Here is a 21,849-nt window from a genome sequence, read left to right as displayed (position 1 = left end):
ATGTAGGTACATAGTTCAATGAATTAAATTAAATGATATAATATATATATGTTGGTGCGACTGCAGACTGCATGTAGCGCTGAACCCGAGTGATTGTATATCTAAGGATGTATTCACTCCGACAAGGTTAAACTTATAATTAATTTGTACTGTAGTTTGTATCACCGTTGTAGTTCCCCTGCATCACTCGGAGCAGCGTGTCCGTGAACTGAACCTCAGTGACTACATCCATCCGGTTCCAGCGAAACACCGCCGTATAAACCTGGCGCCGGACTCGCGCCGGGTGTTTCGCTCGAACTTATCACGCATACATATTTTTTTTTATTTAATTTTGTTATTATTTTTAAAACTTTAATATAATTTGTTGTATCGCGTCCGGCCGTCTCCGGTCCAGGCTGAGCTTGGAGTTTGGCGTGAGGAAGACCTGGTGGAAGTGGAAGTCGGAGTGGGGGTGGTCTCGTGATACAGATTCAGGAACTCGATAGGAACGTGGCCTCTCCGTTATGTGAACACCTCCGTGGAACGTTAGACTGTGAACAATCAATATCTCCTAAGCTTTACCCTGATTATCAGTCACGTAGTTAGGTACAGCGTTCAGGCAGCCTAGGGCTCAGCGTGGACCGGTTCCGCTCGGACCTCTAGTGTTCATTAACTTACTCCTTAATTACATACATAGGAACTTTCTTTAGAAGCTGCATGGTTTATACAAGCTAACCTCCACAATGATCTACCGAATAATGTTTTCATTCAAATAAACCTGTCTTCGAACGAGGCCCTTCTTTAATATACAATAATCATTTTTAATACGTTCCTGTACATTTTTAATGCAGTTCATATTCAATACTGAATTCCTACATTTAGTTATTACACATGTTAACTATATGTCGATGCAACAGACGTGGTGATTAACGTTAATTGTCCTAGGAAGTTGTTTCTTTGCTAATGTTTTATTTAATCCGGCCATGTTCGGTGTCTGTCTGTCTGTCTGTCTGTCTGTGTGTCTGTGTGTACGTGTGTATGTTAATCGAACCGCAGTAAAAAGGTCGAGGAAGGTGAGCGGTAACGTATCAGTTAATAAATATAAAACGCGAAGCTCGGCCACCGACGACGGACGGACGGGGCTGGGCCCACGACCGTCCCAAACAAGACCCGTAATAGATGTGTAACAACAGAAACGGTCGACCGAGCCGACGAGCACGAATCTAATCAATATTTATACTAAGTTTTACGATTAATGTTGATCACTGCCCGATAGTACGTATCTTTGTGCTTAAGTCACTCCTAAACAACGATATATATATATATTATATATATAGTAGCTAAAAACGCGGTCTCCGTCCGCGGCGACGAACAACATTTGTACTTTAGTGTAACTCCAAAATATATGAATATAATAACAGCTTACGAGATCTAAGGTGAGGTAGAGCGGTTCCCGCAGGAGGGGTGTGAGGCGGCGACGCTCGCCCGGGTGTAGCGGTCTGCCTCTGACCGACCACCGCTAGGTGGCAGCTCAGTGATCAACATCGCACCGGCACTACGACGCTACGTGAGCACGCGCTCACTCATACAATACGTACCATTCAATAATAATAACTAATAATAACTTAGCCTAGGGTGTATTTCTTCTCCCGATCGAATCGACGTTTCAAAAACTCGTCTCGGACCGACCCAACGTCGAGGAGATAATAACTAGACCGATTCATAAGCGGCAACTTTTCATATATCACCCGTCAATATAATTCTCAATATACGAAGTTAGACTCTGTCAAAAACGAGAGGGCTGGAGTCCACCGGGCGGCGGACGGGGCTCCTCCGGGGAACGATCTCGACTATCTCTCGGCGATCGCTCGAAGGCACACAGCGTTAAATGTAGTCAGTACGGCGATCGAGCGCGTCCGCGGCGCGAGCTAGGCTCCGCGGACGCGCGCGGGTCGGGCCTGGGCGGCGCGGCGCGGCTAGGCGGGCGTCAGCGTCAGCGTGACGGTGGCGCGGCGCGTGGCACGGCGGCGCACCGGCAGGAACACCAACGCCGGAAGCAGGCTGAGCGCGCCGCCCGCCTCCTCCAGCACGAACGGCTGCATGGTGAGCGGAGCGCGCGGCGCCCGCGGCACGGCCAGCAGCGCCCCCGCACCGCCGTGGGTCGCCCGCACGTGCGCCTCCAGCGCCGCGAAGCTCTCTGCGCGGAACTCGCACCGCGAGCAGGAGTACGCCTCCGTGTCGCTCTCCACCTCGCCGGCCGGCTCGACGCTCTCGTTCGGCTCCTCCGCGCCGGTGTCTCCCTCCATCTCTCCGCCCTCCGCCTGCTCCTGGGCTCGCTGCACGTGAGCTCGTTCGTGAGCAAACAGGAACGCGAGCACCTCGGTGGTGAAGGGGCAGTAGGAGCACGCGTACGGTTTGTCTCTCGCGAGCAGGTCCAGAGGCCGCGGAGGCATCGGCGGCGGCGGGGGCGGCCTCGTCGGCGGAGCGTGTTCCGCTAGCAGGTGTGCTCGGAGAGCTCGCGGACCCCTGAAGCGTCTCGAGCACAGCGGACAGGGCTCGGCCGGCGCGGCGTTGGCCGGCGCAGGGGGCGCGGGGATGCCATGCGTGTTGTGTTTGTGGACACGGAGGAAGTATTTGCTGCACAACTCCTTGTGACATATATCGCACGTAACGCCGCCGAGCTGGGTGCCGCTCTCTAGAGATATTCCGTGCATACGCTGCATGTGGGTGCGCATGAAATATTTATTACATAATTCTTTATTGCAAATTTCACAAAAACTAGAGCCGGCTCCGCCCGACCGTCGTTCGTCCTGCGGCGGCGGTGATGATGACGGCGGACGGGGCGCTTCACTCGGTTCCTCGGCCAGCCGTTCCGCCGCAAGCTCGTTCAGCTGCGATATCATCGTCTGCAGCTTCCGGAGCTCCTCACTGGCGGAGCCCGGGGACGCGGCGCTGCGCTCCTCCACGATCAGGTTCAAGGGGCTCGTCTGTCCCTCGCGCAGCACCGCCTCAAAGTCTTCTCGGTCTTCTTGTTCTCGTTTCACTTCCAGCGGCTCCTCGGGATCAAACGGCGGCGGTAGGGAAAAGGCCCGCGGGGGCGTCGGGGCGTGAGGTGACATGGAATGCGGAGTCATCATCGGTGGCGTGGCGGCGGCCGGCGATCTATCGGCGACGGGTGACCGGTGGGCGGTCACGCCGTGTCTTCTTTCGCGATGAGTTCTCAGGAAGTATTTGTTGCAGTACTCTTTACAGCAAATTTCGCAAAATGCTTCCGGATTCGTCACTCCAAGTCGCCTGAGGACGTCCGGTTGGAAGGCCGCCTCCCGAGCTCTTCTCGCCGAATCTGGAGATAGGCGTCTGGGAGTGCCGCCCGACTCCTCGTCCGAGGCTCTCCGTGGTGGCGAGATCTGTGGCTGGGAGGGTAGTCCGGGATGCGGCTGCTGTTCTCCGTCATATATTCCGTGCTTGTTGGCGCGATGGGTCTTCAGGAAGTACTTGTTGCAAAACTCCTTGCAGCACAGGTCGCAGTACGCCTCCGGGTTGAAGATGCGCGGCGGATCGTGTCGCGGCAGCAGTCTGAACGCCGCTAGCGGGTCGAAGGTGGGCAGAGTGAGTTCCCCGAAGGCCAGGGCGCTCTTGTAGATGTCGGCCATCTTAGCGTGTAGATCCAGCGGCGGTTGAGGAGCTCGCGCCGGTGCCGCTTGTTTCCTTCTTTTCCGGCCAGGGCTTCCTCCTCCGTCAGCGTCTCCGACGAGCCCGACCCCCGCCCCCACCACGGGTCCCCCGCCCCCGCTCGCACAGTCGCGCTCGCGCTTTACCGCCGGCGCCACCGACATCGCGTCACCGCCGCATCTGGAATTAAAGAAGATTAAAATTCGTTAAAAAAATTAACAAATGCTAACACCATACATATAAGAGCTTACAGGTTAAGACCCAAACCCTTTAAGAGATGGCAGTGCCCATCATTCCTGACCGACTCGACTACGAAATCCTGTATCCTAAACATAACCTTAACTTAATTAAGGTATTAATGTATTTTAAGACTCTGTAAAATGATTCTTTCTGCGGACATTATTTTAAGTTTTCTTATCATATTAAAAAAAAAAATTATTTATAAAGCAAACATCGAATTACTTTTACGAGGACTCGCATACAAATATTTAAATGAAACAATGTATATTTTTATATTTGAGTCGCCTGTTTCTGAATCACGTTCTGATTTTTAACTCTGCATTCCTCTACTGCCGTTGCTCGGGAATTATAATTAGAATTTAAGCTAAATAATCTCGAGTTAAATCAGAATGTTAGAAGTGAGGTGCTACTCAAAAAGAATTAAGAACAGAATAGTCAGCATGAATATGTATTTAAACAGTTCGCGATGGACCCGGCACCCGCACGGGGAATCCATTGAATGCTAAGAGGTCTCGTCTCCTCTTTCATTTATTTCATAGAGTATTCTACTACAGCCTGCTCGCACTACTACAATAATGTGATCAAATAAATTAAACCAAAAGAAATATAATGTTTAAATTATTATTTAAGATTCTCAGTAATCACCAAAAAAAAAATTATCTAATCAATAATTTATTTACACTTTTCCTTAAAAGATTTATAAATTATATTCCATAATAACTTATTTATCATAATTATTTTTATTAAAATTTTGAAAAGTTTTTAAATACAGGCAAATTTTTATTTCACATTAATAACTGACAGTTGAATTTCATATTATTAAATATGAGTAAAATCTATATGTATGTAAGTATGTCGTGTTCCCCGCAACACCTCACCTGTTATCAGTGCCACTATCTGCGTCCTCCATTTATAAGTTATCTCACGATCATTATATTGAGAACATAATTATTATAATTTTATAATAACCACAAAACAATTTAACACAGAAACAGTCAAAACTATAAAGCGCATTTAGTTAAGATTTTACGAAACTGGATTTATTTTTTTTTTATTATTTTGCCAATATTTGGTAATGGCTGTTGACACGTGCTATATGATGCGCGTGCGCCCGAAACTGGTGTGTTTTAAGTAAAAACGCGTGCGATGTACTTTTTTTTGGTGGAAAACAGCAAAAATCCCACCCCAATAGTTCACCCCTACGTATTTGATTAGGGGCCGGTGCATTGCTTTAAGCTCGGGCTACATGGCGTTCGAATCAGGATCCAGATATATATATATATATATATATATATATATATATCGCTTAAGCGTTAAAAAGCAACATGTTTCTTATTTTATTTTTTTTATAAAAATTACTATTCATATTACAACTGTCTAGATTTAATCTGGTTATTGATAGTTTATATAGTATATTAGTTTATCTAATAAGATGTTGCCCGCGGCTTAAATCGACATATTAAACCCTTTTTTACATACTTATCCGTTACCATAATTGGCTTCTATTCTATTTCTCGAAGGTCACTTAATCAGATCATGAATTGGTGAGAATGGAACTACCTCAGGATAATACCTTTCGAATAGAAAATATTTTTAAAAACCGGTTTTTAATTGTAGCAGTAATAGCGTAACACACGTTTAGACAAATTGAGAACTTCCTACTTTTTGAAGTCAGGTAAAAAGTATCCTAATTTACTTATTATGACATTGCTCTCCTGCGAAGGAAATCGCTATTAAAATCGGTTAAGCTGTTTTAGAGATTGGCCGGATTAGACTGATATATTTGACGAAGGTATCGTAAATAGTTCCGTATGCGGTTAGCAAAAAACTGTTAATTTAAATTTACAAACGAAAAACTACAATGTCATTAACACTATTATTAGATATTTAATGATTTTATCAATTGTAACGGTAAAATGTTTAATAACAGTTATTGTTAATTTGCGTATTGACTCACTGTTGCTAATGTAAATAGAAGCTATAAGAGGGTAGATTTTAAAAACGACTTGCAAGTGTTATAATGTGCTAAATATAACAGTCAGTCAATTCCCGTCGTTTGGACGGCGACGACTTCATCAAGTTTGCACTAAGTTTTGAATATATATTGTGTTTCAACGAGGTTTAACATTTTGTAAGTAAAATTTTGCCTTTTGTACAATGTTAGTTGTTGCAATTAAAACTACACTTCTAATGCTATTTAAACCAAAACTTAACTGTATATATTTATGTCATTTACAATGTCTTCTCTATACTTATAATAAAGTTCGCCGCATGTAACCGCTCCCTAACATCAAACAATACACTACACTTTCCTAAAATTTGGAAACACTATCAGAGGGCGCCTCTACGGATATCTCCATCCCTCTCCAACGCACACACAAAAACATATACAGCCGTCTCCGTCCCCCACAGATCGTTCCGTCCCTCTCGCACTATTATGATTAAGAGTAATGGCATAATAAATTTAAGTTCAGCTTTCTTTGGAATATTTTTTTTTATTCAAGTTTTTCGCAAAAAATACGAGGAAAGTTTATTTGTGTAAGCAAACCGGGGCGAGTTGGCGCCTTTTTTTCATTATTCCTGTTTTGTGGAAGGCCGATGTCGAGTTGAAAACAAATTTAATCACTTCGAGGACATTATTTATATGTTTAGAGTTCCGACGTTGATTTAAAATATTTAACGGAGTTGCTTTAGGACATGCTATTATTCCTGTATAGCAAGGTAGCATTTTTATTTCTATTTATCGGACGTATACTTGGGATATTATTGATATTGCGTATTTTCATTCTCATTACATAATTTCACGTATACCTTCGTATTTTTCAGGAATAATTTATATAATTTGTAGTAGTTTCTCTTTTACAACCAAAATTTTGTAAAAAAAAAAGTAAGGAAAACGGCAATCTTAAAAGATGAAATAAAGTTTTGGGAATATTAACATAAATTTGACATAATTATTTTACATATTCTATCATTTTGTGTATAATTAAAGTTTTTAACACTTTTGGGAAATTTGATAGAAGCTAATACAACATTTAGTTTTGACAATAATAATTTTAGTGCTTTTTTCTTTTATATAAAACTTATGTTATTTCAGAAAAAAAAAAACAATTAAAGAACATTAGTTTAACAAGTTTTTACGCTAACTTTATTATTTTTACCGACAGACGACATTTAATGGCATACCCTTAGTAAGTGATATATTTCGACACTATTTTTCAATTAACCATCATATATATAGTATGCATTAAAAGTTCCTTTTCTGCTGTATAGAAAAAAATACCGGTAAAATTAAATGAAAAATATAAAATGCGGGCTGCAACTTCGTGTTTCTTTGTATGGGTACAGAGATATCTGGGTTCGGAAAGTAATGAATAAAGTTTTGCGGTAATAGACTCTGTTTGTAAAAACATTAGCGACAAGGAAATCATATAAAGTCTATTTAAAAGTGTTATTAAAAAATAGGAATCATCTCAATTTTCTGTGACTGGAGGCTGGAGCTGATTTTGAAGTATTAGGATCTTCCGGAGATAATTTGCTTTGTACGTCTTAAGAAAGTATTCGGAGCAGTTATCACGAGATCGGTAAATATTATATCCACAAATGTATTTAAAATAAACAGTATGGAAATAAAAAATCAAGAAACTCTGTGTGCTTACAAATTCAATAACCTTACACTGTAATGAAGTTTACTTAAAACTGTCAACGCTCCGTTTTTAGTACAACTACGCGAACGTATAGTAAAGTATTAAAGGATGGTTTATAAAATAAAATAAAAATAATAAAGAAAGCAAATAATTGGTATTGAAACGTGAGTAATAGTTGTCGGATACGAGCGTTATGACACGAAAAGGTCCACGTTTGACATTCAGCGCCGCGGGCCTTGGACTTGTTTGGATACCTCACAATCTGTCATATACTATGCTTATCAAAATTACGATAACAATAAAATGTCTCTCCATATAAGAGACGAAACCTCTCATCGTTCCAAGGATTCACGTGCGGGTGCCAGGTCCATCGCGTTTCATTGAGAGGTTCTTCAACTGCCATCAGTAACATATGTAAGCCGAAATAGTATCACACCTTATCCAATAATATTATTATTTGTTATTACCTACTTATGACAAATATAATTATTATCGACTGTACTATATATATGTGACTGTAAAAGTTTGAACTGCGGTAAACCCTAAGGTTATCTAGTAAACCTAAGATTTACCAATTCTTAATAGTAAAAGTCCGAAAGAGGTATCAGTTTAGGTTTATTGAAGTAAATAATTAAGAATTCTTTATTGTTTTATTCCTAAAACCAACATCTACCAGCTGACAGCAGTAAAACCTAGCATTTACTGAAATCTAAAGGTAAAAAACTCGAAAAATATTGTCCTATTTTCAACATTTACCAACTTATATCGGTCAATACTAAAACTTACTGCAATATCTTAAGATTAACCGTAGTTCGAGATTTTACAGTAACATATATTTATTTGAGGGAATACTAGCGAAGAAACATTAGTTTATCTAACAACAATAAATAAACAAAGGATCATAACATTCGTTTAGATGTAAAAAACTACAATATGAAACACTTCAGCCGTTGAAACTATTTCTATTCTTGATTAAATCTGTTTTTTTATAAATAACTAAATTATTGTATGAGCATTACTCCATGTTCACGTAGAACTTTGATATTGATTTTCACGATCACTTATTGACCTCTGCTGGAAATAGTTGCGTGTTATATACAACAACTACGTCATTAACACCGTAAATAGAACGGGTTATGTGTATTTTAAATTATAGTTAATTTTATGTTAACTTTCAAGCTGAAGAAACAACTACGCGTAACATGTGCTACATGTTACCAGGAGATATGTCACAGCAATAGTTTTCTTAAGATGTTGTCGAAGAGGCTAACACAAAGTTTTAATTCGTGATATCAATAACTCTATACCCCTTTATTTGCTATTCTGTTACCGCGAGCTGAGCTTAACTATAATTAGACGTATTTCTATACAAAAGTATAATCAGTGATGATTTTATTTATCGATTTTAATACACGATATCAGCACAAATCAGTATCAATATTCCCAAACTTCCTATTAATGTAGATGAATGTTTCTCTGCTCTCGATTTAACTCAAGGTCTTAATTTAATAACATTACGACAAACTGTGTTTCCTGGAATATACAATTATATTTCCTTGGATAACATTGTTAAACAAAACACAATGGAAATAAAAAAGGATACTCTATTTAATATAAAAGATAAATTTTAAAAAGAAAAAAAGTTACTTCTCAAGTCCCCAAAAACCAGCCCGTATAAACAAACCCTTAGAATCGAAGCTCTGCAAGTCAAGTTACGACAAAATTCCGACTTCCTCTTAGAACCTACATGCAGTGGTATCAATTAAGAAACACAGTTTAAGTAGAAAAAGTAGAATAAATGTTTTTGTTCTTAAATATAATAAGCATGAAGACTAAATGAGATTTTCGGCTAACTTCCTTTCTAGAGGACTTGACATATTACAGCACTAAAGCTAGCTCTGTGATAAATACTAAATAGAGTCCTGTTTCTATACACCGAAGGAAGGGATACGCAAGTAAAGTCACGTGAAGATCATAACTAGAATTTGCATGAGTAAATATGACAAGAAGTGATCGTAGTCACACGGCTCTATTCAATATTACGTAACATCACAAATTTTCGAGTGCTATATTTTTACGTGCTCGTTAAGTTTGAAATATCGGAGGCGGTGGGTGCAGGGCGGAGGGTGGAGGGTGGAGGGTGGAGGGTGTCGAATAAAATAAAAATAAAAGCCGGCATTTTATAATGGCAGTGAAATGACATGCGGGCGCCGCGTCGGCGAGGGCCTCAGACGTTATGTAAGAAAGTGATTGAATGTTTTGAGAATTGAGATGTCTCGGGACGGTTCACCACTCGTAGTGTGGTGTGGTGAGAAGGACGTACGGGAACCGCACTGATGATGAGCGGAGCAGGAATAGTAACAAATGTACCCCGTCTCTGTGTAACTTATATCTCTTAGAAAGGTCACTCCGTTTTTCGGTTGTAACATTATTTTTCTATTCTAATGTTCAATTGACATTTATTCATATTTATATCGCGCTGTTTGCTTTGAGCGCCCGGTGGCGGGCGGGCGGGGGCGGGGGCAGGCGGGCGGCCAGGTGGCATTTTATAATTACCAAATATGATCGTGTGATATTTTTGAATTTTGGGGACAATATTGGATTTATTGTATGTAGAACTGTTGGCAGGAGCCACTGCCTCGACCGGCGGGTGTCGACGTATACAGCATGTACAAACTAGGGACGTGACTCTCATCAATATTTATGTATTTAATCGAAGTACATACATATATATAATTTATTTTCTGATTCATCTCATTACTTATTGTGAAGCAGATCTAAAATTAACTAACCTATGTTCATTTATAAGTATTTGACAATTGATATTATTGCTCCATTGAAACCACGGAGGCGTTAATAGTGAATTATTTTTGTAACAAGGAACTATTCTTTCATATATAATATATAGGTGTATCCCGTCCCTAGAGCGTTCCCTATAACTGGGTATGGTGAGTTTTTAATTTCAGCTTATCTCTTTATCTTTAAAGTGACGGGTGGAGATAAACTAAAAATATTTTTTCGACGGAAAAATCAATACTGAACCGTGCGTCCTTCGGTTTGATATTTGGCCTGTATGAGTTCACGTACGGCCTTGTCAATATTTTGAACATGGCATTGTTGTTACGTACAATTTAATTCATAGCTTTCTAAATGTCTTCGCGGTTTAAGGGGACAAACTGACGAACATATATAGGGTCTCAATCGCCACCTTTTTAATATATATCTTTAACGCATAGAAGTTACATGAGAAAACGACTTAAAGAAACATTCCCATATATCTTCCTAACCAAATATCTTAATTTTTTTTTCTAATGTAATATATTTTCTTATTCTTTGAACATTCATCATCCTCGGGTCAGTGAACCCTGTAATAGGCCCAGCCTAATACTCAGCACAAAATTATGTAAATTTACAAAGTTTAATCTTTTTTAATATATTCGCTCTATATTCGGGAGGGCGTTTTAATTTTTTTTTTTGGTTCTAGATTTTTAACGAGCCTTTTACATTAAGATTTACGGATATCGTGGACAAGAAATTTATATAAAATTATTCTCAATAATTTAACACGACTGCTAGAATTATATTAGATTACATTTTTCACGCGACCTCTTTCTCATTTACTTCAGAATGGGATTTAAAGAAAGACGACAGTGGGCTTAAAAACAATTATGTGAACCAATCAACAGCGCCATCTATCCTCTGTGTCGAGACATCATACAACATACAACTTTCTTATTACGTTCCCGCGAGAACTTCAAGAAATATCGGTATATAGTAAGCTTATATTTAATTCTGTTTTATAAGCATCGTCACTGTAAAGTTTCTTTGAAATAAATTCAGACATTATCTCGTGGATGAGCACCAAACATTCATACATATAACTTTCGAGTTTATAATATTAAAAATGTCACTGAATTGAATTCCTTACATCTTAAAATAGTCCGAATGTAATTCGATGTTAATTTTGTAACATAATATAAAACGTTCTGTACAAAAGAAACCCGGTGTCGTTTTAATTCTACAACGCTAATGCGATCCCGAGAATCACTGACATACGTGATTAGTACATTCATATGGCTTCCCAACATTTATACTTTAAAAACTTCATTACAATGATTCCCATTAACAGTACACGCTTAATTCAACACAATAATAATAATTTTTGTCCTGTAACATTGACATACGATTCAAATGCTACAGTTTATTGGATATGAATATTTAATCGCGCCAAATTCATTGATATCATTTCGTTACTTATGACCTGAATAGGCTAACCGTCTGCACGCAATACAATCACGTCATCTGTGTATAAGGTTTATGAACTCAATTTTTCCATATAATTAAAATCTTACCAAATTCTCCTCTAACTTCTCTCGTAGCTCACATTACTATTTTAATATATTTCATCTCTCTCTAACTCACGGAACTCTTCAAAGGAAGTTAAAGGGATAGTTGAGGTTAGTGAAACTTAAGCTTCAAGGTGACGCCCATAGATGGCGTTAGCTGTATCATTCATGACATCTTCCATGTAATTATTATAATAATACATAATAATTGTTTACTTGGTGCTATTACGAAGACGACTATATGTTTATAATTAAAATATAACAGTATGGGTGAGATCGTACAGTAATAAAAAGTAAATGAAGCATCGACGTAATAAAGAGCCAGCAGTTTTTATAAGTATTTCGGTAAACGTAATTAAAACAGCCAGATGAAGACAGGACGCCATATTAATCTAATCACAAGGATGTGTGTGTACATCTTTAATAATAACCGGGGGGAGGCCGCCTCCCTCTCCCTCCCTCCACACTGAAAAAATATATCCCGAGGAAAACAATATTATAAATTGGACTGTACCTACAACGGGACGTATTTTGCGCGCCTTTTTATTTTACTTGCCATAGATAAATACGTTGTATCGGATATTTATACTCTATGGATGATGTAATATAGATGGATGTATATTTATAATATCGATTTTTTCTTTTAGACATATTATATGATATACTAACTCCCTCAAAACTACAGTACATTGTCTTTATAAGATGCTTTTTATAGCGCGTACAAAAACTCCGTTAGATACAAATATAATAGCGAAATGGACTTTAAACGTAGACGTATAAAAGCTAAGATTGCGCCAACAATTCCCAGCATCGAGAAATAAATTGGAGCGAATAGGGCAAGACGAATGAACCGGCGGAAGAAATACAGCGATGTCCAAATACACGGTTTAGACTGGAAGCGCTTTATTTTATAGTTTATAACATTTTAAAATATTTTTCGAAGAAAACTCTATCATGCAAACATATTTGTTTTGTGCTACGTTGGATACGTTGAAATGTTTTGATGTATTAAATGAGTCGCTTTCAAAATTGTTTGTATATGAATATTGGAACTTTTAAATGAAACGTAATGAAAAATTGCTGTAACCGTAATATGAAGGATCTGCTGCGGAGAATGTGAAATGTTTGTGATCAAAGATTTATTACATATCTGGAGCCCCCCGGGAGGGGTTGGCTTATATATTACATAAATATATATATATAAGGAATAAAGATTCACTAAGGAGGTTCTGTTATGTAGCTATGGTGGTAGTGTTCTGTTAAACGAATATTCTCACTCCTTACTGTGGCCTTGACGGTTTAAAATTTTATAAGGATTGTATTTATTAATAAACATATGATTTTATAAGTTTACTTCTACTCACAATTTAGACATTCGCGAAGTTACACGGAGATGTAATTTTGGTTACTATTATAGTCAAAGCAAATGCGAATACGTCCCTTTGTTTTGTTCGTATAAGTAAGATGTATAATGATTTTATATACAATGCGTATCAGAGTAACCAAATAAATTATATCGCAGCATACATTAGCCATACAAAAACCATTGTAATAAGTCTGTGGGAGAGAGAGATCCATCCGACCTTTCAATTTCCCTGCGTTTATTTAGTTTCGCGCAAATTATCTCCAATTCTTCATATTATTAAACATCCAGGGGGGAACTAGCCCCCCGGGGGGTGTTGGGGGGTGTCCGGGGGCTAATGACGGGGAGCGGTCAACGCCCCCTCCCGACGTCCGGCTTACTTGTTCTTGTAAAATTTCCCCGATCTTTATTTTCTTTCTGTAGACGTATATAATTAGACAGTTTTCCGTGTGTGTGTGAGGGTGCCCGCATACGAACTCGTGTGCGTGTGTGTGTGTGTGTGTGAGGGCGAGGGGGGTGTCGGGGAGTGATGGGGGGCGCGAGGGGGGGTGGATTGTAAGTCCAGTTATTAGTTTTCTTGTGAGTTTCGTTGGTATGTTTTTGTTGGATTTCGATAATTTTGCGACAGCCGCATGGGGTAGAAAAAATCAATATGTGGAAAGAATAGGATGTAGGGAACGTAATTCTAATGAAGCCCTCTTACAACTTATAGTAGATTGTGTGTTAATAATTTATGTTGTAAGTTTTTGGATGGGCTCTGTACAGATATCCTACATGTGTGTATGTCTTGATTGCTTGGTCGTCTCGTTTTGCATTTACGGCATAACAATTTACATTTTCTCGGAACATTAATAGTAAACACTGATTCATAGCCAGCCGCGGTTCATTGACGATTACATTGCTTTTTCTGTTTTAATGAATTACAATAATGTTAGGACACAGAACATATCGTTGTTCATCAAGTGCAGGAGTAATCTCTAATCAGATTCCGTGGCAGCTGATTTATTCGGGACTTAATTAATATTAATATTATGCATTGCTGACCTAACATACACTTCAACCATAAATCAAGGGTCTGATGATTCTGAGGTCAACATTAAACACTCCCTTTACATTTTATGGGAGGGAGAACGTCTTTAGAAATGTCACATAGTGTATTAGTACTACATATATAAATATATATATATATATATATATATATATATATATATATATATATAATATATATAACTGAATGTTTTCATTGAATATTGTAACATTTAGATAGTATATAAATCTTATACAGCGTTTTATAAATAAAATATTTCAGACAAGTAAATATCAAATCACATAGTCATTTTTATCACCATATATAATATGAGTTATATATCCAGATATAGATTGGAACATGTATCAGGTATTGGAGACGGAGTAACTGTCTCTGGAACATGGATATCTGTGTTTGTGGATACGAAAGATTTTACCACGTCTTCAAACTGATAGCTCAAAAATGTCTTCAGTAACTTTTTATTGGTTTAACATAATGTAAAACAAAAATACGTAAATATGTTAAAATTATAATTACTCATCACAGCGCTTAAAACGTTTTACTAACATACGAGAATAATTTAAAATACTAATAAAGAAATTTATATGGTCTCTGGTAGTGTGTTCAACTTTTGTCCTATCATTGCTAGTTAGATTTAAACCAGACTAATGCCTTACAATACATATGTTCGTTCTGAAGCTGAAGACTGGAGTGGTGACATGCTGATAGTTATTGACTGCCTCGCATATCCAAAGTCAGGAGAGAGTCGCCAACATCAGTGTTATAATATTTATGAAATTTGGTTTAAAAAAATTACTATTTTATAACAAACATTCAATAAAACGGGAGTGATTTTTTTATATCTCATTTACATCGATGAAATTTTTTTTTATTTATTTAATATAATTTTTAAACAAAAACACTTATATGTATAAAATTGTGTACTTTTTATTTATGAACATATAAAAAATATTTAAACCTAGTGCCGCTAAGTCGTTGCGACTGATACACAATATCAATTATAAGTTGGAGAATTAATAATTCTAGATTCTTCTTAAAAGATTATACTCTAAAGCTATTTCAGTTTATATCAAATTCACCTGATATATAATTTTTTTAAGTCATTTCAGATAAGACAATTCAATCGTAAGACTAAGTTTAAAATTCGTCTTGTTTGTTTCACTAAAACAATTGAAATAATTTCATTATAATATGCGTCATGTGGTTACGTATAATTTTACGTTACTTTAAAAAACAGTTCCATACAAAACCAAGCTCAGTTTATTCATACTGTGCTTGGTTCCTCTAGTAACGATCACCCAACTTCACTGTCAAGAACAAACACAGCCTTATCTTAGATGATCATTAAGTAAATATTGAAAATGTACTTCATAGCATAATCAGTTGAAAATTTCTAATAGTATAGAAAGAAAAGACCTTTCTATATCTTTAAGGACGGACAGATCGGGGGTTTTGCATGAGCCTCTCAATACAAGTAACCATTAGGAAATGCACGTCAAGACATAGAATGTAATTGAATAGTGTATTATTTTTCAATATAATTATAATTTTAAAAACACGTAAATGTTGAAATTATTGTTAATTTTATATACATATATATATATATATATATATATATTAAAACGTACTATTCCTTTCGTATAAGTGAAAGCAACTGGCGTATATGTACATGAACAGACGAGTTGAAATTTTATTAAATAATTTTCATATTTGAAAAATTTATGAAAACACGATGACCTTCATGATTAAGTCGCAACAAACGTTTAACTTATATCGATGAGTAATATTATCACTCCAGGGAAAGTTCTCTTCTAGAAGATAGCGTTTGATTGGTTTGATATATTCAAGGACATTAGCTTTAAGATATCTTAATGATTATCTCAAAACACGCAAAAATACAAAAAGGATTCCTTAATACAATAGAAAAATGAAATATCTCAATAATCGATTAATACCGAAGCCATCTTAATACATTAAATTATTAATTTTCAACTGAGACAATTTGCAAGAATACTATTACTTTTTCGGTCTGATTTCTTCTTCAATGTTTTAAATATTTATAATTATTTAGTAATAAGTTATAATTATTTAGTCCGATGTGCTAGTTATGCTCCTTTTTGCTTCTATGTCTGTTTGAAGCTTCCGTTTATCCTTATATTGAATTTAGCGATATTTTTTTATTATAAGAACAGCTACGAACTCGTAGATATAATCATATTGAGGTCAGAATATAAAAAAATATGAGTTAATACTAATATATATATAGTAGTATATATATAAATTAGTTATGAGGTTATTATATATGTAATTCTTATCTCAGTTTTCTTTATAAATTATTACGTAACAATTCAATAGTATACTACGTATTCAGACAGCGTTGCGTTTGATTAATGATGGGTTCATGGTCACATGCGAGGTCATCAATGAAATGAAGAGTGACGCTATACTCCATAGATATAGAGGCAGCACCGACGTCGCACGTCATGAGTCGCATGAGAGTCACCAGCGAGAGTCATGCGACCTAGATACCTTAGAATAAAAGTCATGACAGACGCGCAAACAAGTGTCATGTACCTTTACCCCTAGTTGCGATCCTCACACCACATACGAAGCGTTTCCCGTCTCGTTGAATAACCTATATTTATATCGTAAAGAAGATCTGTAAAAATTTGTAAACCACCGGTATATTTTGAATTTTGATATTGAAGATACGTGATTATGGTACTAAACAAACGACAAATTAATATTGTCTGTGTGTAAAGAAAATAATGTATTTGTATGAGACTTACATACAAAAACCTTATTATAATTATTATTATTATTATTATTATTGTGTCTATTAAATTTCTCTTATAAGATAACAATTTAAGAACTTGTCGATAAAAGACTCCAAGGAGTTATCGATAGATTTTCCAAAAGTATACTTCGTTTATATAAACAAAACATTAGATTTGTCATACTTTTTTATTCATATCAATATATCCTGATGATTTAAATGTGAAATGTACTAAAACTATTCAAACTATAGATTTCTAATTTCAAAGAAGCCTTCCATCAGCGGAGAGAGGAAATATGTAGACGCCTCCCGCTACTCCTCACCAGACAGTGTTACACGATTTTTACTTTCATGAATTCAGTATTCAATGATAGACAATTTATTAAGTGATTCACACGGAGCAGTAAAAAATATCATGTGTTTTTCTGAACTAAAATAACGTAATGAAAATATTCAATAATATACTTAAATTGATAAATAAGAAGTAATTCTATCTGTAATATGTATTTCCTATATCCTGTGGCTATTATAGTTTCCTTTGACAATACGTAAGAATGTCTCTGTCCATACACAGGAGCTTCAATCGATTTAAAAGCACAGATCAGGCATCGATTGATAGAAGAAGCCTCGTTATAAACAAATTACTAATGTCTCTGAATCATTCTTTTACTGTATAAACACTAAATTTAAATTCCTGATAAGGCTACGTCAAATATATGTGAGCGATGCCTAATTAGTAACTCCCGTCGTCACTTCGTTTAATCTCAAATAACCGCAATTGATGTCACTATAACAATAACATTTGTATTTAAATGAGAGGAAAACTAACTGATACATCAAAACCAGTAAACTCATCGCTGTGAACACGCTCCGTATAAAGTATCCGTATAGTTAAAATGTCTTCAAAACTCTTCATCATTGTGTGTATTGTAATTATTGTAACAGCAGAACTATCATCGAGCTTCAGAATCGGCAGCAGCGGAGTTCTACAGGGTGTTCACAGTGAAATAATTAATGATATTCCATCAGCGCCATGTACAAATTGCGTTCAAAGAAGAAAAAGGTTCCTCCCAATCAGGACCAGTTGTCCATTCGGTCTTATAAGACGTGACATCTTCTGTTTTCCGATATCCAGAAGTTCCAAAAATATCTCCTAATGTATACGACGACTCGACACTTCAAAAATGGTAATTCGTTAATAAATTAAACCTATTTTTTAAACATACATACTCTTGTTTTTTTTTTTTCTATTGTGTGTTTTAAATCAATAAACGCTCATAACACAGCGATACTCTCTCCTATCCATATTCTATACACGTGCCGACCACAGATTGTCAAAGTGCAAATAATAAATAAATAAAAATAACATTTACATCAAGTTAATTCTATGATATGAGAACTTCATCCATTAAACAGTTATTAAACCATCCTATTTCATATCCTAAACAGGTATGTTTGAGCTTGGCACCCTCATGGCAGGCGTACCGTAATCCTTGGATGCCTACTATACAGGGCAAAACCTTGGGAAGAAAACCAGTCTGTACGGAGTATAACTTTGCCAACCTTACAATCTGACATACAAAAGAGTTCAATACTCTGCCCAGAAACACAGCGTACGGGTAACACTAATAAGGGAACCGATACCACATGCTGGACTCGCTCCGATCGCATAAGTGATTCATCTTAACCCAGGATGGTACTACCTCATACTAAGTTACTAATTTCCTTACCGCATTATAACTACTGGAAAATTGAAATTGTATAGTCCAAAATGTAGTATAGATAACATATTAATAAATACGTAATACTTCTTGAAGTGACAGTCTCTCGGTACTGTGATGATTTAGGTTTCTATATCAAATTCAAATAAAAATAATGTTTTCATAAATATTTTCTAAATATTATTAATATAAGCATGAAATAATCCAGTTATCTTCAGGTTTTCATATACGTAAGGTTCTAAATTTAAATAAACATTGCTATTAATATCTTTTCATCTTCATCTCCACCGGTCACGATTTGTTTGACCTTAATAACTGTATCTGCTTCCTATTAACCGGATTCCCACTTTCATGCGGACATCCGGTCACATGTGACGTCTTATGAAATACTGAAACATCTCTGAAGCATATTCAAGTAATTTATTATATATATAACAAAGAGAAATATCTAAAAGATTTATACATTTGATATAATAGAGTTTTAAAGAATCTAGTCACCGTTTAAACCTGGCAAAAAAGCAGAAGGATTGAGCGTGGTGCTCAAGCCAGTTAGCTGTGTGGATGAGTAATGATGAAGGTATTTCCGATGCAGGTAAATACCATTCAGAAATACGATCTACGAGCTTAGAATTTTAAACTAGTTTTGAATAAAATACAAAATTTATTGACATTTAAACTGGGACCACAAAATATTTTTACCCGACTCAGATAACAGATGTTACTTTAATAATTTATTATATACAATATATTTCAAGTATATTTAATACAACGCTTCATTCCATTGATTAATATCACCGGAGTCAAGCTTGCAGATTTTGTTAATTTGTGGTACGAATTAATAAAATCCAAACTGTTGCTAACACGGAGCCTATCTATGTAATAAACAAAACTCACACCGGAAACTCGTTGGTAATGTAATTTAATTATTGACTGAGCGTTATATTTTATATATTAATAGGACTTAGTTTTTCATAGTAGCAGTCGTTACTCAGCGTGACAGATACTGTTTTATTGACTGACATATACCCGAATTGATATTTGCTATAATTTCACCTTCAAAAGTCCCTTTACGACGAGGGCGTGTTTATAATACAGATAAAAACTCCATATATTTGATGGTTTTAATTTTATATTATACTAATTCAATTATTGTACTTTGCTCGATTGGAATTAATTTTCGTTTGTATTGGGTCATAAATTTGTTCGTAACAAATAAGTGTTAAATGATAAAACACCTGCGAGATATAGTATGATTATTATGAAAAATAAATTCCTTATGAATGAAACTATTAACTAAGGTCTCTCCTATACTGCGTGTTTTTTTATTTATATCACGTGATCCCGGTCGCCGAAGTAACCGGAACTTCGGGATTATTTAGTCACAAAACCTCAGTTTAATTCAAATGACCACACACAAAAATCTTAGATATCATTAAATTCGATATGTCTGTGTCCTGATATAACCATTAACTATATTTAGAGGGTGAAAACACACAAACATACACGCACTTTTGATCACTATGTCTGTAGGTGTACTTGTCAACATTCACGCTAACAATTCCTCGTCTCTCATTCAATAACCTACGTTAAGGTGTTAAGATTCATGAATGATAAACTATGAACGCTACGTATGTAGTGTAACGTACAAACTTTTCTACGAAAATTAAGAATGAAAGTAAATTTGTCTCTATCCAGAAAAGGATTTGTTAAAGAATTCAAGACCGATTCTTATAAAAGTAAGTTGAAATTTATCCGACTTCCCATAAGCATCACATTTATTTGATGGACGGACAGACAGAGGTTATTGTCATTAGATTTTTTTGTACTTAACTTACAATAAGATCGAACTTTTATTTCAAATTTAAAATTCAGTAAAATTTACTATTGTAATTGTCAATTAACAAATGTTTCTGCAAAAAAACCTAACAATTAGCAATAGATTTTTTTACCAATATTACTTAAAATAACTAATAATAGTCTCACACAATATATGTACCAATAAAAATCTCTATTAATGTCTGAAAAACATTCAGTTAATTGCCGCTATTAACGAAAATGTTGGATAATTTGATATAATTAGCCATGACATGCCTACATAAAAAATGTAAAACACATTAAATTATAATGTAAGTGATGATAACAAAGAAATCGTATTTTTGTTAGTAAGTCTGAAACAACATTAGTGTCCACACCCTTTACTGAGAAACCTAAAGTACGTCGTCTGCGCGTCATTAGACTATCAGGAGTGAGTCATCCCTAGCGGCGTATATAACATCGCACGGGGTCCACTCGCTACCAGACATACGCTGAACGTGGAGCGAGATGTTCCTCAAAACAATAGTCGTATCCTCGCTGCTGCTCCTCGTGAGGGGTGACGAGATCTGCTCCTGTTCCCCGGACAAAGTCGAACAAGACATCCAAGATTTCCACCAGTTCCTACTCGGGCTGCCGAGCAAAGTCGAAGACTATAGCCTATATTCGGTTCTCCCGGGCGAACTATCCCCGTTGGTGCCGTGCGAGTGTGACAAAGATAGGAAGAAGAGAGGCATCGGTTTGAGGAGGACCGCGAGTGGCGTGAGGAAGCGGTTCAAGATCCTGCATCACATGTTCTCCAGGAACGGGTGTCCGATCGGTCAGAGACGAGCTGGCTTCATATGTGTGGATCTGTAGTACCCGCCGAATACGTGTGTGTAAATATCTTAGTGTATGAACAATTAATTTATTATAAATATCCTACGTACTTTATATTTTAATATCGTAACTATGTCAGACTGAGTATTAATAAAATTATTTAATATATTAATCATCTATTATTTAAAATAACAAATGTTTAAATAATAACTGCGATATAATTTAACTTTAAAGTTATGAAACTGAAATAAACAGAAGAGAAATATAAACATTTGGATTAAAAAAAATATTACATCAGTTGATAACGAAACCAATATGATACGTAGTAGTTATTTAGTGTATTGTAACTACACTTTTAATTATTCACAATAGTGTCAAGGTCTCGGAGGAGTCACCAGAACCTCGCTCATGAAGACGTAACTATGA

General features: G+C 36.6%; 1 protein-coding gene across 1 annotated transcript; it reads right to left on the bottom strand.

Moving 5' to 3' along the window:
* Nucleotides 1-1,955: 1,955 nt before the first annotated feature.
* LOC116776044 (zinc finger protein 219) lies at nt 1,956-3,825 on the bottom strand. The gene has a single exon (XM_061524344.1). It carries the CDS (start codon nt 3,813-3,815, stop codon nt 1,956-1,958), a length of 1,860 nt encoding a protein of 619 aa, XP_061380328.1. The 5' UTR covers nt 3,816-3,825.
* Nucleotides 3,826-21,849: the final 18,024 nt, after the last annotated feature.

This window comes from Danaus plexippus, chromosome 24 (assembly GCF_018135715.1).
Source record: "Danaus plexippus chromosome 24, MEX_DaPlex, whole genome shotgun sequence".
NCBI lineage: Eukaryota > Metazoa > Arthropoda > Insecta > Lepidoptera > Nymphalidae > Danaus > Danaus plexippus.
The sequence above is the reverse complement of the archived record's forward strand: the minus strand, read 5'-3'. Positions and strand labels throughout refer to the sequence as shown.